This window comes from Bombus impatiens, unplaced genomic scaffold, assembly GCF_000188095.3.
Source record: "Bombus impatiens unplaced genomic scaffold, BIMP_2.2 scf_0095, whole genome shotgun sequence".
Taxonomy (NCBI): domain Eukaryota; kingdom Metazoa; phylum Arthropoda; class Insecta; order Hymenoptera; family Apidae; genus Bombus; species Bombus impatiens.
Genome location: NT_176514.1, coordinates 188,171 through 205,594, shown reverse-complemented (window position 1 = coordinate 205,594; position 17,424 = coordinate 188,171). Strand labels below are relative to the sequence as shown.

At 35.8% G+C, this 17,424-nt stretch overlaps 1 protein-coding gene across 1 annotated transcript; it reads left to right on the top strand.

Annotated features, from left to right (window-relative positions):
- Positions 1 to 2,592: 2,592 nt before the first annotated feature.
- Positions 2,593 to 6,142, top strand: LOC100749278 (acetylcholine receptor subunit beta-like 1). Its single transcript, XM_003486003.4, has 5 exons — positions 2,593 to 3,011; positions 3,114 to 3,250; positions 3,524 to 3,678; positions 3,814 to 4,858; positions 4,979 to 6,142. The coding sequence occupies exons 1-5, from the start codon at positions 2,954 to 2,956 to the stop codon at positions 5,141 to 5,143; spliced, it is 1,560 nt and encodes a 519-aa protein (XP_003486051.1). The 5' UTR covers positions 2,593 to 2,953; the 3' UTR covers positions 5,144 to 6,142.
- Positions 6,143 to 17,424: the final 11,282 nt, after the last annotated feature.

Below are 17,424 nucleotides of genomic sequence, written 5' to 3'. Positions count from 1 at the left end.
GCTGCTGGCTGTAGCTTCTCGGCTCGGTCGATCTGAGTCGAACACGCTGGCTGGATGTTTAAATATAAAAACGGGGCGAAAGGGCCGCGACAAAGGCTTTTTTAATAATTCGTCTGTGGCACACACGAGAACTCTGTATATGCGCCCGTGCATAGATACATTCCTTTTCTCTCTTTACAATGTATATAAAGCTAAAAACGAAAAAAACGTACCTTTCCTTTTTTTTATATTATATATATTCTCTCTTTTTCCAGCTTTCTCTTCTGTACTCTTTTTGCAGTAGCAAACGGATCGGTCGTAACAATACGCGGTGCACTCGCATCGTTTGACATAACAATAACTCCGGCCGAATTCACCACACCATGCCAACGGGATCTGGTACACAAACGTAAAACGTTATGGTATACCACGGTCGACCGCAGCAGATTGCCGATTTTCTAGAATCGGCCCGTGTCTCGAACATTTTACGAATTGCGCGGTTATTGCTTGGCCAGAACTTTCCACTGCGCATTTTTTCACGTTTGAATACGCATACGGCGTGCGGTTATCGGATTGGGCAGGTATAGTTTCTATAAGTTGCGAAACCTTGTAGGGAAATAGGATGCGCTCAGTAATAAAATCGCAAATCAAGCTTCGAATCATTTTCGAGATCGATTGGGATGTATCGTGGTTACATCGTTCGATTTTGTTGATGAACGCCGTTTGTGTTCTGGCTTAAGAAACGTATGAGACCCATTCGACGCTGTTTGTTATTTCCTTGCTAACTGGGTCAGCCAGAAATTCCTATAATTACTAAATTAAAAGTCTATTTTAACTCTTTCAAGTACAACTGGTACAATATAATTTGTTTTAAGAGAGATATAGATATAGATATAAACAGAGACAGATATAGATGGATAGAGAGAGAGAATGAAAGAGAGATAAGTCATTGACAACACATACTGTACCTTAAATACTATTAGATAATTATGGGCATGTTTCATAGTTAACTAGGTTGCGAATGTTCGCGAATTTAACAGTTTCTAAAAGATAATTCTATTATCTACATTCCATCGTGATGTTTGAAATAATTATTCCCATAGCTGTCATCAAAACCGTCGGGAACAATTATTTTCGAATAAATAATGAGCTACACTCCTCACCAGAATTTATAATTATTCGCAAAGCTTTAGTTTCTTGTTAATAGCGACGATGAAAATAATTATGAAGAGATAAACATCATTCTCCGTAATATTCCTTTATTTGTAAAATGCAAAATACAAGCCTACAATTCATTTACCTAATGGTTTTGTACAAAAAATCAGACAATAAGTTATTAATTAATTATTAATACATTCAATATTAACTATTTCATTTAATATCATAATATTAACTATTAATACTTTACAAATATCTTATCATCCGACCTTGATAAAATATTATTGCGAATCTTTTCTTTCCGAAATAATCGTTTTCAAGCAAGTCCTCCTTTATCTTATCCTCTATCAAAAAAGACAGCCTTACTTGTTGCGCAAATTTGCTCCTCTCGTTCGGGAACTGATCTCTATCTGTTAGCAGAAGATCGGTTATTTCTAAATAACCTATGATTGTATCTCCGACAGAGTTCCTACCACGCAACTTGGCAATCCTGCCAATTTTAGGTTCGCATTAAACGCAGAATGCAGGGAATTTCACGGTAATTAGTTTGAGAGGTTGTATGTACAATCCAAAAGGGAACAATGTGGCAGCAAATAAGTTATGAATAATAGTCTCTTTCGGATAAAGAGTTATTCAAACCGACAATTGACTATTTTTTGTTTCATTACTATAGATCTCTAAAAAAATAATCGAGACCATAGATCGTCGAGATTCTACATCTGACTCGGATGATCTAATTGAATTTACTAATTTGAAATTTAATGGATGTATTTGTTGCAAAATTGTTCGCAACGCGAACACAGAGTGCAGTACCGCACAGCTGCTTATTCTGCACTTCTATGCGTCGATAATCATTTTCAACTTCGAAGAAAGTAGACTTGAATTAAGTACATTGTACAGTAACCAATTACCAATCAAACTTCAGAGTACGATCGAATCGAAAACAACGCTTGTGTAACATCTGCATTTTTAAATTAATAAATATATAAGTATATTGTATCTTATTAAAAATTCCAGTGACATTGTATGTATTGATTTGTTGTACATACTGAAAATGCAACTAAGCAACCGGTACTTGTTAAAAGTTTCCAATGTATAATTTTCATCTATAATCGATGCGAGTCCGATAAAATAAACCTAGCACGAACCAAAACAGATACATTTTTTAATTTAGCATTAAATCACGGAAAATTGTTTGCGATCATCTTTCTCGTTATCTCGAAACCCTTCAGGGTCGAAAAATGATCAGCCTTTGCGTCTTTGGGAAGTCAATTTTGAGCCGAATCAAAGTTCAAAGCGATTAAAAAAGGAAGAATTGAAAGCAAAAGATCCTTTAATCTCGCGAATATTCCACCCCCCTTAACTACCCTCATGCCAATGCCCCAACTTGTCCAGAATCCCTCGATAAAGTAGAACCGACTCCGCACAGCGAGCATCTAGACTGCGCATCTGTGAAGCGTATCCCTTGTGAACAACCCTGCCCATCAACCCCTAAACTCTGAGCGTGTCACACCCCAGTCGCACGTTCCAAGTCCAAACATCCACTTACTCCGGTGTGACGCCACTTTTTCGTCGATGGTGTGGAGGAAAAATCGAATTGAAAGAGAAGAAACCTAGTTCGGTCGTGGAAACCAGCGGTGCGAAAGGGTTCTTGATTAATTTCGCAAGCATGGAAGAGGGTAAGCGGCAGTGGATCGGAAGGCAAGAGAGGAAATGCACTTATTGGCCAGCGTCTGCGTACACATATTGATCTGTGGCGGTGGCTGTGGAGTGTCTACGGGTGTCTACGGGTGGGACATCTGAAACTTGTCCAAAAATGTATTTTTGTTTGCGGCTCGCGCGTTTTCTCCTCATCTCTGCTGTTTTCTGCGTTGGTAAGCGGTTATAAGTTCGGCAACGTGATCAGTTTTATTGCTCCTTTTAAGTTGTTTCTTGGGTATCGAATTTGGGGTGTTGATCATCAAATTGTTCTTCAGGTCTCTGCTCCGAAGATGAGGAGAGATTGGTGCGAGATCTGTTCAGAGGGTACAACAAACTCATCAGACCCGTGCAAAACATGACGGAGAAGGTGCACGTGAATTTCGGCCTTGCTTTCGTGCAACTGATCAACGTGGTGAGAATCTTTGATACTCGAATATTTTAAAGATAAAATTTACTGTAAGTGAAGGTGCTTGTGACAGGCAGTATGAGTGTCAATTTAAACCATTCTGTAAAACTTCTCAGTAATTTTTTGTGAACACCAATATCATTACTTATAACATAATGTACGTCACGAGTCATGTAAATATTATCTATGGGTTTTAATTAGTTTATAGAATTGTTCATTATATAGAAAAGGATTAATATCAGTTCTAAAGTAGAAACACGAATGTGGGTCATTTTTTAGAACGAGAAGAACCAAATTATGAAATCGAACGTATGGTTGAGATTTATTTGGACGGATTATCAATTACAATGGGACGAAGCAGACTACGGTGGAATTGGAGTTCTCAGGTTACCACCTGACAAAGTATGGAAACCGGATATTGTACTGTTTAATAAGTACGTAACCTTTGAAATTTTGTACTTTTGTATTTATATATCGCTGCAATACCATAACCCATGTATCATTCGCACAAATTTCACTTTAAAAAGACTCCCCAATTCCAAAGAACCATCAACTTTTCCAATTTCCAGCGCTGATGGCAATTACGAGGTGCGCTACAAAAGCAACGTTCTGATCTATCCAAATGGTGACGTTCTCTGGGTTCCACCAGCGATCTACCAGAGTTCCTGCACTATCGATGTAACTTATTTTCCTTTCGATCAGCAAACATGCATCATGAAATTTGGATCGTGGACTTTCAACGGCGACCAAGTCTCTCTAGCCTTGTACAACAATAAAAATTTCGTCGACTTGTCCGACTACTGGAAGAGCGGTACCTGGGATATCATCAACGTTCCAGCTTACCTAAACACTTACAAGGGCGATTTTCCAACGGAGACAGACATCACTTTCTATATCATCATCAGACGCAAAACTTTATTTTACACGGTGAACTTGATTCTTCCAACGGTTCTTATCTCTTTTCTCTGCGTGCTGGTATTCTACCTTCCAGCAGAGGCTGGCGAGAAAGTGACGCTAGGGATCAGTATTTTACTCTCATTGGTCGTTTTTCTATTATTAGTCAGCAAGATTCTGCCTCCGACGTCTCTGGTGCTTCCACTGATCGCTAAGTATCTTTTGTTTACCTTTATCATGAACACGGTCAGTATTCTCGTCACCGTGATCATCATCAACTGGAACTTCCGTGGACCACGAACGCACAGAATGCCACAGCTAATCAGAAAAATATTCTTAAAGTATTTGCCAACGGTATTAATGATGAGGAGACCGAAGAAAACTCGTCTAAGGTGGATGATGGAGATTCCGAACGTGACGTTACCAACTTCTACCTATTCAGGAAGCCCGACAGAGTTGCCGAAACATTTGCCAGCCTCGTTGACCAAATCGAAGATGGAAGTGATGGAACTATCCGATCTTCATCATCCGAACTGTAAGATCAATAGGAAGGTTCACCATACGACTAGCAGTTCTAGTGCCGCTGGTGGTGAGGGTTTGGCAGATAGAAGAGGATCCGAAAGTTCAGACTCTGTGTTGCTCAGTCCGGAAGCCAGCAAGGCAACGGAGGCTGTCGAATTTATCGCTGAACATTTAAGGAACGAAGATTTATACATACAGGTGAGGAATCGCTCGATCGTTACGTTACAATTTTTTGGTTGTTACTTGTGGGCGAATGTAGTTGAACAGTGGAGCGTAAAAAGCACGAGAATTTGTTGTTAATATGTACACGTGTTTCAGACGCGAGAAGATTGGAAGTACGTGGCGATGGTAATCGATCGACTGCAGCTTTACATTTTCTTCATTGTGACGACTGCGGGTACCATTGGGATCTTGATGGACGCCCCTCACATTTTTGAGTACGTGGATCAGGATCGTATCATAGAGATCTATCGTGGAAAGTAATTTCACGAAATCTAGTCGATTAAAGAAGGAATGGCGTGTCATTATCGCAATAATTTTCATTTTACTTCCTTCTTTCGTCATGTTCGATTCTCTCTTTTGTATACTTTACGAGTATCGTAGATCGAATCGAGATCGAAACGGAAAAGATTAATCTCGAAGCGTGGGCGAAGAATAGATATAGGAAATTTTAAAAACGTTGCTTGGATCGTTTTCACGTAGCAACATAAAAGTTGCTGATAAAGTTATTTCCTCGTTTGCCAAAGTATAATATCGTTGATTTCTATTTATTTTATAGAAGAACAAAGGTACTTCATGAAAAGATCACGAATCGATGTTAATATTATGAAAGTGGAAGCAGGAACGACGCTCTCATGGATCTTTTATAACGATCAATCCTTTCTTCATTTTATACCGAGGAACGATTATCGAGGTTTCAAATATTACACTCGTGAAACTATCAAGGAACGAAGCTCAACTGCACTCGTCATACAACTATATACATATATTTCATTCATAATACATCATATACCAGATTTTGTTTCAATTTGTTTACTCCACGCGTTGAATTCTGATTTTCTTCAAGTCTTATATTATTCGTCACTTGAAATTTATATTTTGTACGACACACGTTAGTTCGAAACATTTCGTTCATTCCTCATATTAATCATTATTGCATCCACAATTATAATTGTCTTCCTTGAAAATCTTGGTCATGAGTATGCTGAAACGAGTGCGGAATAAATGTAAATTGCGAATCTAATATTAAAATTAATATCCCATTGACCGTGCATCCTAGATGAGTAATTGGTTAGTCGGGATTAAGAATAAGCATAGAGCGTAGATATCAAATAATTTTGATATTAATCGTGCAAATTACCGTTGCCATTATTATAATCTAACAGGACTCGTGTTTGATGATTCATCGCGACGCAGAACATCGAAGGGCCGTGACAACGTTTATCAATCGACAGATACATTTGATTTTTCTACTTTATATTTATTATATTGGGGAAAAAAGTCGTTCGCTGTATTCTCATCTAATTCGTATTAATTATTAGTCCAAATTTTATTTGAATATCGCTGAAATTCACAAACAGAATTTTGCAATTAGTCCGTTAGTTAATTAAATAATACATAATTATACATAACTTCCACATTGTTACACGCTCCGGTTCTTTGCAAATTTTTCAATGGAATCACAAAATTGTATTCTTCGATAGAAATTTCAACAGTTCGTAAAAAAAAAAGAGAAAAAAAGAAGAACAACGACAAGGAAGGAGAAATTGGCTGGTCAGATTCGCTGACGTCACCGCGGAAGCGCACATTAGAAGCACAATGTCTCGGCCTTGCGTATTTAATCGTTATTAAAAAGGGAAGAAAAGTAAGAAATTATATCGTACGTCATATACGAAGATATGATACCCACGCTACATGTATATTGTACAGAAAACTGTTAAAACGGTCATGTTTTCTCTAATAGAAAGTTTGTCTCATACACAAAGAGTGTTTATGGTTGTCGATTTAACGATCGTTGATTTTCTCATATGTATCGCCTATAGTTGTGCCTCGCGAATCATCCCAATTGTTATATATGATGTTACTGTATATTATACGTATACGATTTTCGATTTTTATTTCACTAATCTCCATTATTCAGCGTAACGAAACACGCATTTCAGTCTTATTAAGTCACGCACGATCAAAGCCGATTTCTTTCCAAATCGAAGTTATCATTTACATCGATCGATCGATGGAAAAACACTTCAAGATAATTGCATGTCCTTTTGATAATTTTATACGTAACGGCGAAAGGAGAAAGGCGTATATCTGTTTCCAACCTCCTTTCACGAGGATTGAATGACCTGGACTTTTATAAAATTTTAATATCTACAGCGAGGGTATACTCTGTGTGAAGGAAGGACGATCGATGGCAAAGGATTTTGAGGTTCAGGTCAAGCGTGAAAAGAATATTGCCCGCGTTTTAACAAAATTCATTGTTGAAGGTTTGTGATTCGTTGTCCTCGATGCTTGTATGGAAATCTGATGTGTATGAGTACCTATTCCCGATTAGAGTAACGAGTTGATAGGGTGACACGTGTCTTCCTTGAACGAGATACAATAACTAGAATTTAGTCCCCCCAAGAATGAAGTAATTAGATGATGCTTATTGATTTCTATACATTTTACTTCCATATATTTTATAGCGTTGTTCACTCGAGAATGCGAAGGGTGATTGTGTAATGAGAATCACAATGAGACGATTTTAATGAAAATTTTACGAACCACGTGAAATTGAAGATGCCAGTTTTAAATAGTCATCGGGTTATGGATGACTGTATTTGATAATTCTTGTATTTTACTTGTGAATAACTTCTTACCTATTACAATTGCAAATCAAAGTTTAAATAAGAATCGAATTTAGAAAACTTTACAACTGGCACCTTTGATTAACCCTAGAATATGAATGCAACTGATTTTTGCGTCTTTTTTTCATAGCTTTCATTTTAAAACATTTTCCAGGTTATAACCACTCGATGATAATCCGTTAAGTTTTGATAATTTAGCGACTATTGTGGATATACACGTATATAATTATTACAAGTAAAAATAAATGCGATCAATAAAAGAAGAAGGAATGTATCTAGTGATGTCGGATATTCTGGGGTTAATGTCATTTTATGCATGTAGGAATATCTTAAAATTTATTGCGCTAACATAATATTATTGTTTGTACGTTTGTATCTTGGATTTAATGTTTTTAAACTTTTTTATCTTGCGATACTATTGAAATACGTAACTTTTGTTAATGTATATTAATATAGCGAATTCTCGTTAGATCAGGACGATTTTAATCGAAATAAATATTCGTTTAATAAATCGAAATTAAACGAAGAGAATTTTTTTAATGACAGATAACACCATAAAAAAACTATAAGTTGTGGATTCTCTCATTGGTTCTCACGTGCAGCAATTCGAAACTTGTTCCACCTGAACTGTACATCTAGTTATCGTTAAAATTGAATAAGTCGAATTATTTTATCAGCGTTACAACAATCAAATGAACGTATTGGAATTTATCGCACAAAAAGAAACGTAATTAGAGCTAATTAATAAACACCTGAACAAATTTTTCATTCATTTCCTTCCATTTCAAATACACGCAAACTTGCCAAATGTTGCATCATTAATTTCAAACATAACTGATATTTCTGTCATTCGATATTTAACCGATGTCAACTGATATTTGAACGAAACGTGTTTCTCCTTTTTAGGTAATATGTATCTTAAATTATCATAAAATCACAGAAGCACTATCTCGAATTAAGGAATAAATTAATTAAACGTTATTAACGACTTTTAGATTCTGAAACGTTCTTATGGAATTTTTAGATTGTAATATTAAACATTGCCAAACCGCTTGAGAAACACGAACGTTGAAAGAATTTCAAAAATTTCAAAAAAAGAAGAAAATGATCGCGGGTTAACGTACAATCATCGTGAAAGTAGCAAAGAGAATCTTTATGAAATAGTTTTCGATACAAGGAGTTTGAAGATGAGCGTCCAAAGATGGGAAATCGTTAAAATTTAAGTGACGAAACACAGTTATATCTCTTGTCTACTAGAGAAGAAGATGATCGTACTAGCGAATGTACATTAGTCTATCTTTATGTATTACGTATAAATATATAACGAAAAAGGTAAGAATACGAAACGCATTGTTGAGTCGAAAAGTTTTGTACTTTATTATGCATGAGAAACACTGCGAATATGTTGATTCGAAACATTGGGTTTTCATTACTAGACATAATATTGAGATAGATTCATAGGTAGTTCTTTTTACAATGAAATAAAAATTATTAAATGAATCGAGAATACCTTCTTTCTAAATCAAAATGCGTTGCACCTAATAATGATGTAAATAAGAATGATCGATGGAGAATGTAAGAAGGAAGTAAATGAAAGACGTCTATATTCATTTCATTTATTTCAACAATTTCATAATAACGTAATAATGTTAATAATATTACAATGCGGCGATTATGTGTTCACCAGTTAACAGGGATTTTCATATCGATCAACGTTTCTGCCTCGAAAAAGAGCCCAGCGTAGAAATATAACAAATTTTTTTATTATTAGTAGTATTAGTACTATTGTTATTATTATTCTTACTCTTATTATTATTAGTATTAATATCATTCATTATTATTATTATTAATATTATTATTATCTTACTTAACGTTCTTCAATGTGAATTTACTATTATCAGGCCAGGCTGTTGTCGAGGCATAATTAAAAGTCAAGTGAGATCGAGGGTGAGTTAGTTCAATTGCATCATCCCACCAGGGTCTACGGAAAAGGGAGTATCGTTTTCATCTTTTCTCTCTCTCTTTCTCTCTCTCTCTTTCTCCTTTTTTGAATATTTTGTTTTCTTTTTTCCTCCTATATAATATATTTGCACGGGTAACGCAAATTTTATTTCTCATTTGTTTCTTGCTTACTCTCTCTCTCTCTCTCTCCCTCTCTCTCTCTCTCTCTCTCTCTCTCTCTCCCCCTCTTTCTCACCCTTTCATATTCTCTCATTCTCTCTCTTTCTCTCATACATTCTCTGTTTTTTTTTCTATTTCTCTTTCTCTCTCCCTTTCTCACCAACTTTCTCACTCGCTCACGCATTCACAGGCTCGAAATATTATTTCTGTGTTATCCTTCGTTAGACTCGCACGAACTTTTTTCTTTTTTTTTCTATTAACCTCGTAACGACTTCGACGACTGGTGTAACGGTGGACAATAAAGAGACGATCCTTCGTTAAAATATATTATCAGGGAAGAAAAGGGCGTAGGTAGAGAAGAAATAGATCTCGTGCATTCATATCTCAGCGATCTGCGTCGCTGTTTTGTCAACGACAAGCTTTTTATACACCGGTCTTACTTGAATCGTTTCTCTTCTTATATTCGGTTCGATTTTAAATTCTAATTAAGATCAATCGTCCCCAGCTACGGTCCTTTATCATATTTTTCTTTTCGTTCCGCTTTTGGCTTCGTTAAGTTCGATAGATTGTTCTGAGATAATTGGATATTTAGCTTTTTTCTGTTAGTTTAGAGAGAAAATGATCTCGATAAAAATCCGAGCCTAACTTCTAGTAAACTATCTTTTGAATCACCCCTATAATTTACTGTTCGAAGTAATATTACTACAGTCTCTATTGATTACAGGCTAGCGTTTAATATTCAGTTACTCGAATATTGATTGATTTAGTTTAGCTTTTATTTAGTTCCCTTCGGTGTGTATTACGAATATTTGGCGCTTAGCATTCAAGTATCCTTTTAAATGTACGTAGAGATTATATTTTTTAATAGTACACGTTTAATTCTTCCTTTCCTTTTTTTTTTTTGTATTTTTCCCTTTTTCTTTTTTGACTTTAGAACTTGTTCATCCTTGTTTTTTATATCTTCCTTTTTCTCGCTTTTTTCCTCCTTTTCTTTCGTTTCCTAGTATTTGTCTTCAAGCATGAACCTTATCGGCTTGTGGCTTTTTTTGTGATTTTTTTTTTGATTTCTTCTTTCCGTTCCTTCGACTCGGTTATCGACTACTGATCGCTTAAAGAAGGAAAACAGAGGAGCTTTTACAAACGGTGAATCGTTTCGTAGTGAGAGAGTGTGAGAATTTTTTTGAGTTGCCTATTGTTGTTTTTCGAAATGAAGGGAACGAGAGTTACCTATTCGAGAATTAATTCGAAAGTTGACTTTTAGCCCTTTGTCGTCCACGTTGTTTCTTACGGCCGTACTACAAACGCCTCTTTGTAAAAATTCATTTTAAATTCAGTTGGCTGTGACGCGTTTTCTTTAGGTTTATTTATTTTCTTTTATATATTATTATTTTTAATTTCCTTCTTTCTCCGTCCGTTACATCGAGAATACCGCTCGGCGACTCCTCGCACACGGAAAATCACGACAGATTGCAAAAATTTTAGTCGAACTCTTGAACGCAGTAAAAATATGTTGATTATTGATTTTTTCCTAACAATGATATATATTCGTGAACGTTTTGAGCATTTATCTTGCAAGTCAAATTTCTAACGAAATAATTCAGGAAGGTACATAAATTCGATGGTAACGTTAAGACCGTTCGAAAGGATATTCGAGCAATCATTGAACTTTCCTCAAATTAAGAAATAGCACGACAATTTTTCGACTCGATAATAACGTCAATAATATCTTTGTATCCATAACATTTCTTCTTTCGATAGACATTATTATCAGAACTGAATCGAATAAAAATCACAAATGAATTCAATATTTTTACCCTTTTACAAAAATAGAAAAAAATAACAGGTCTATTTCAACATCAGTTACTCAAAAATCCTTCGAATCATTCGTAGCACATTGCATAATTACACGACTCGCGTACAAAAGGATGCGTCATATCGAAACTCCATCGCTAAATCCCTTAATCGTTTTACAACGAATCTCTTAAACAGTCTCGATCTATTCTATACAAATCCCTCCGACTTCAGTCGCCAATGCGAATAATTTCTCTCTTTCGTGCAATACTCTCGATTCTCTCTCTCTCTCACACACACACATTCTTTCTCTCTCTCCCTCTCTCTCTTGCGCGCGCGCTAATTAAGCGTCTGCTGGGTTCGACAGGCGCGATAAATTACGTGCTAAAGATAGCTAAAAATTTGGCACTTGAACATTGCGTGTCCGCGCTAATCGTTTATCCTAATTCTGAATAATACACACTGCCATGAAGGAAGTCCGCGGCAGTGAATCGCGAGAAAAGAAACTCCGCCACTCCACGCATTTCACACCCCATCAGCAATATAATCGTCGTCGATCGAGGTCGATTAACTTGTTGCCTTATATATAGACAGCGAATATTTATGCTAATTCATTTTACGAATCCATGTAAAATAGTTGAACGTGAAAGAAAACTGTTTCGCCTTTTAAATGTTTTAACAATTACTTCGTCTTGGACATGATGAATTCTATACGAATTTCAAGTCTAATGGTAAGTTCTTAGTCAGTTTTCTAATTACATATTTGAAAGTAAAAATTCTTCAAGCTCACGTCAGACTTTTATCGTCTACTATTTCACGTGTGAATAAGTGTTAAGTGGTAAAGCACGAAGTTAATCGATTTCATTTAGCAAGAGGATATGGCCACGGGTTGTGCGATGATTCTTCGATGTTTCTTCGTGTTTAAAATACGTGCGGAATAACAGATATCTTATGCGCGTTGAGAATATCACGTCTCGACCTCGGTCACGGTTCATATCATCGAAGGAAGAAGAAATCGAGCAGAAAGTAGAGAAGAAAGCAGCGGGACGATGAACGTCCTTAATGTTTTTTCCTCAAACGACGTCGAGCGTGGGAAGCTCCGTGAAAAATCGGCACAGATTATCGTTTCGCTGACAATGAGTGTAACAATGGGGACTGACTCGCGAGCAACAATTTCAATTTTTCTACCTTTTACCTCCGCGTCTTTTTCCGCCGATTTTATTCCTACCTTTCGCCGTAGTTTTAATTCAATCTCTTCATAATACGTATTTAAAGAGAATATACGTACGTATATGCGTTACATATATATATATATATATGTATACATTCATACGTATACACGAAGTTCAGCCGAAATGGCGAGGTGGGGAACTTTTAGTAAGTTTTGACAAGAAAAATTTATTCGTTTGATAGTATAAGTTTTGCTCCAAATCTAAAATAATTTTCGACTTTGAAATGTATCGACCGTTTTGCTATTGATTGATCAGAACTTTAGTAAAAACAGTATCTGTTTTGTGTATTTTCTTCAAGTTATATCCGTACCGTATTTATTGCTCAGTTTATTGCTCATTACGCGTTTGTCTTAAGCTTACAGAATATTTGTAACAGAAATCAACCTGTCATTAGATTAATATAACTCGTTTTTGTCAAAAAAAGCAGGTGTCGAGTAAACAACTTGATTTGACCAATAACGTAAGCATTGATTTTGTTAGAATAAATAGAATCAGAAAGAATTGCAATGGTACACAAGTTTAGAAATAACGGGACTTTATATTTACAGAAGAAAGTACAAGTATGTATGAAAAGTTGCTTGTAAGTTACAGTAAATTGTAAAGAATAGTTTTTGTATTTTAATGCAACGTAAAGAAACGTTCTCTTCCTAGAAACAAAAAAACTTCTTTCGATAAATACTTCGCTTAATTACATTCCAAGTTGAATACAACGTTTGTCCTAGAAATGAGAAAACCGCAGACTATACTATACATTTTCTCTCCTCGTTTTCGTAATTATTACGTCTTCTATGCGAATTACGTCAACCTTGTTCTTCGTTTACACTTCATTTCGGCTGACCTGCTGTATACTTTATGCATATAAAGAGCGATCTAGTAAAATGGGACAAAGGGTCGTCGATCTTTCGAGTGTTTTCGTGCAACGCGCGATAAACGTCGGAAAAAATTTGTTTACTAATTACAAAGCGTAATATACACACTTCTCTTCGCTGAAACATTCCGTGACGTTTTCTCCAACTTTGCTTGAGCGCTCGTAATTTCTAAGCGTTTCTACCTACCTTCCAGCGTTTCGAGATCTACAATAATAAAGCGCATTTCACAAGTTATGTTACAAGAAAAATTCTCGCGCTTCGTTCGTGCCTCGTTAACGGCTCGATAAAGTCTGATTCTTCGCTTTCTTCTTCCTTTCACGTTTCTTTCTCGTGTTCAACTTTTTATTTTTCCTTATTCTCAGTATCCACTACAAAAACGAATCACACGACGAACGCGAGTATCTCTTAAACTTGACAAATACAATTTTGATTCTCCATCGATCACAGTACTTTCACAGTTTCGTGCTTGAAGACAAGGAACGCGACGCGATCGCTACCTTTCCGTGAGAGAAACGTTCCCTACTAAGTTTCCTTAATTAAATATCAATCAGCCGATCAATAAAACCCTGGACTCCGTATAATCGTTCAAGGGGATTTGCGTTTCTTCGAACAGTTAATCAGAGAAGCGTTCGTTCAGCAAATATACATATATCACCAGAGCTTTTTAAGACGAGGAACGACGGGTGAACGTCAATAGTAGAAAAAAAAAAAGAAAATAGAGAAAGGAGAGGAAAAAATATGGAAAAGAAATTCGTCTGGTGTGCTTTTGCGTCTTCATTTTCCCGTGTATCTTGTAACTACTTGTTTGGAGACTAACTGCGGAAGACTTTGACGTGCTATAAGTATAATAGACCTTACACGTTAAAATTACGTCAGGCTACAGTCGTTTTTTATTTTTTCTCTTTTTATCTTGGCTATATAAATCGGTATTATACCGTTCGCAACGATTAAGATCGATTTAATTTCACCTAGAAACAGTTATCGATATCTCGCGTAGTGTTAATAGAGGTAGTATATCATACATCGAGAGAGAAGAAAAATGTTCGTTTTTCTCAACAAACGTCTCAACAATTTTCGTCGTTCGCTTTTAAGTTCCGAGGGGATTGTCTTTGTGACACTTAAACGACACGGTGTCTCGGTGAGCAATCTTATTTGTTTTATTTCTAACCGGTTACCTTAATAAGTTCCTTAAAATGCTTGGATTGAATTACGAGTCGAGTAAAAGACTACAAAGTGTAGGAGAAAGTTTCGAGGACCTGACACGGTCGATGAATCTTGCTTTCTTCCAATTTTTATTTCCTTTATTTCTTTGTTTGTTTTTTTTCTCTTTTTTTATTTTCCATGATGGATTCTACGTCGTAGCACGATCGAAAGGGGCTACTTGTCGACGATCTTGCGTTCGATGTCTGACGTTTCGAGCGTTAAAGGTAATCGAACCATTGTTCAGCAGAGAGCGTTTCTTTCAGACAATGGCTTAATCTTTCGAGGATACTTTTCGAGTTAAGGCAACGTTGACGGAGGAATGTATTTGACTCTTACAGGAAGCTTTCACGAGCCTGAGCTTTCGCGAGCCCTCTTTAATCTCAAACTAATCTATAAATCGACTCCTTTTACATGAAATTCAAATTTCGCATCATCCAGAATAATTCGATAGAACTATATTGAAAAATAAAATTTCATCTCGAAACTGCACAGGATTTTATCTAAAATTTAATCATCCGTATACTTTGTTATTTGCTATTTGAATAGCCAGTACAAAATCACGTATGATTAAGAGTTTCATCGACACATTAGCCCCCTTCTAAATTTAACCATTTCATAATCGATTCTACATTCTCGATCTCGTTCCTATTTCGAGATATTTCTTTCTTTCTTTTTTAACAGTATCATTCACGTTTACTCGAATAGAACACTCGAAAAATCGTACGCCATATCGATGTCCATATACATTTTAATCGTATCACCCTGTACATATGCGCTACTACGATCCTAATAGCGTACCAACCTTTATAATGCATTTTTTTTATTTTCTTTAAATTTCTTATTAACCATATAATATTTCCCTTTTTTTTTCTTTATTCGTTATTAGAAACGATTCTTCATAGAAGTTGCCTTAGTCATAGATTAATAACGTCGTAGAAAGAAAAATTTTCAACATTTCGCACAGGCGGAGAATTAATAATTAACATGTTACCGTTACGCTATTATTTATTTATTATAATTATTATTGTTATCAGTATTAATATCATTAGCACTAACGTTATTATTAATATTATCATTGTTTCTCTCCTCCTTCGTGATTTTATCGTTATTATTAATTTTAATTATTATAAGATTAATAGTTTATAATGATAACCCCGCGTGTGAGTTTAGCTGAGTTTAATACATATATGTATTCTTGTTTTTTTTATCAAAGGCGCAAGTTGCGTTATTTCTCTGTAAATTTCGCTTCTTCGTTTCCCTCTTTTAACCCTTTCCCTCCCTTATTCCCGCTTACTTTTCCGTCTTTTCTCCTCGATTCGTTTTTAAACAAAAATCTTATTATGTCCCGATAGTAGGCTGCTACTTTTAGACGTTCGACGGCATCACTGTTTTAAAAATCACGTTTCAAATATAATACAATTATGCCAAATATTCTATTCCGTGTAAATCGTCCAAGGTATGCTTATTAACTTTTCTTGAAAGAAAAATTCGATCGCACCATGAAAAAGCTGACGTCTCGCTCTACGAGAAAACTTTTGAGGAATAATTTCTATCGAAAAACTCGGCAAAGAGAAATTTTCTTGTAAAGGGGATCGAGAATAACCTGGAAGAAAAATTTTGTTCTAATTCAGAAGTTTCGCTCAAACAAAACTTACAACCGTTACCCGTAATCGAGCTGCTAGGCAAAGATAAAAGAAAATATTACTTTGAACGGAGAAATGCTCGTCAGAAATTCAAACGATGATCGAGCCTTTAGATCGGACTCTATTTCGCTTTGAAAGCGACTTTTCAAAAAGTACGACGAGCCTCTGTTTTATAGCCGTGATATCGTTCGATCACGCACAAGAAAGCGTACTTTCGTCTCACTGTTGTGCGACGTTTGCTGCGTGATATATTCTTATCTTTCGAAAAGAAGCTCTCGCGTCTCGTTTTCTTTCACAGAGTTCAAGAAGGTGGAAATATTTTTGCAGCACGTGCAATTAAAATCACCCTGTCGTATTAGCGTAATTATCGATACGATTGTTACAAAAAGAGAAAAAGAACGAACGGGTCGTCACAGTCCGCTTGAATTTAAATATCATTTTTCTCTTTTCTATTTTTATCGTTTATTTTCTTCGCTCGTCGATTCGATTAGTTCAATTATAGATTAATATTGATACTCTATGCTTTTCTCATCGATACATGTTACGTAGTACGTAAATACAACGTGTAACGTTTATTTCCCTCGAAACAAAACGATCAAACGAAAAGATTCCCGAAACGTGAAAGAGAACACTCCCTTTTCCCAGTGTCCACGCGTTTATTTATTTCTACTACTGTTTCATCCTCTTCTTGTAATTTACGAATTAGTGTTTCCATTTCTTTTGTTTTAGTTTTTACGAACGTCTCGACAATTTTTCTACCGTTTTGTCTAATTAATCTCTAAGACCCTGAATCTCGTGAACAGCTTAAATGCTTGAACGTTGAGCGTGATAGTTGAAAGTAGTACACTCGAACATTAATTATTCTCACTAAGCGGCCAGTTTACGACATCTCGTAAACACTGGAGCCGCACTGGATAAAAACAATAAATGAGCATTCGTGAGCAACGAATTTAGTTTATACTTTTCTTCGTTATTCTTTATCCTCGCCTTTTATCTTCCTTGTTTAACATTTATATTTTTAAATCATTTTTTTGTTCAGTGAGCAACTTGTTTCGA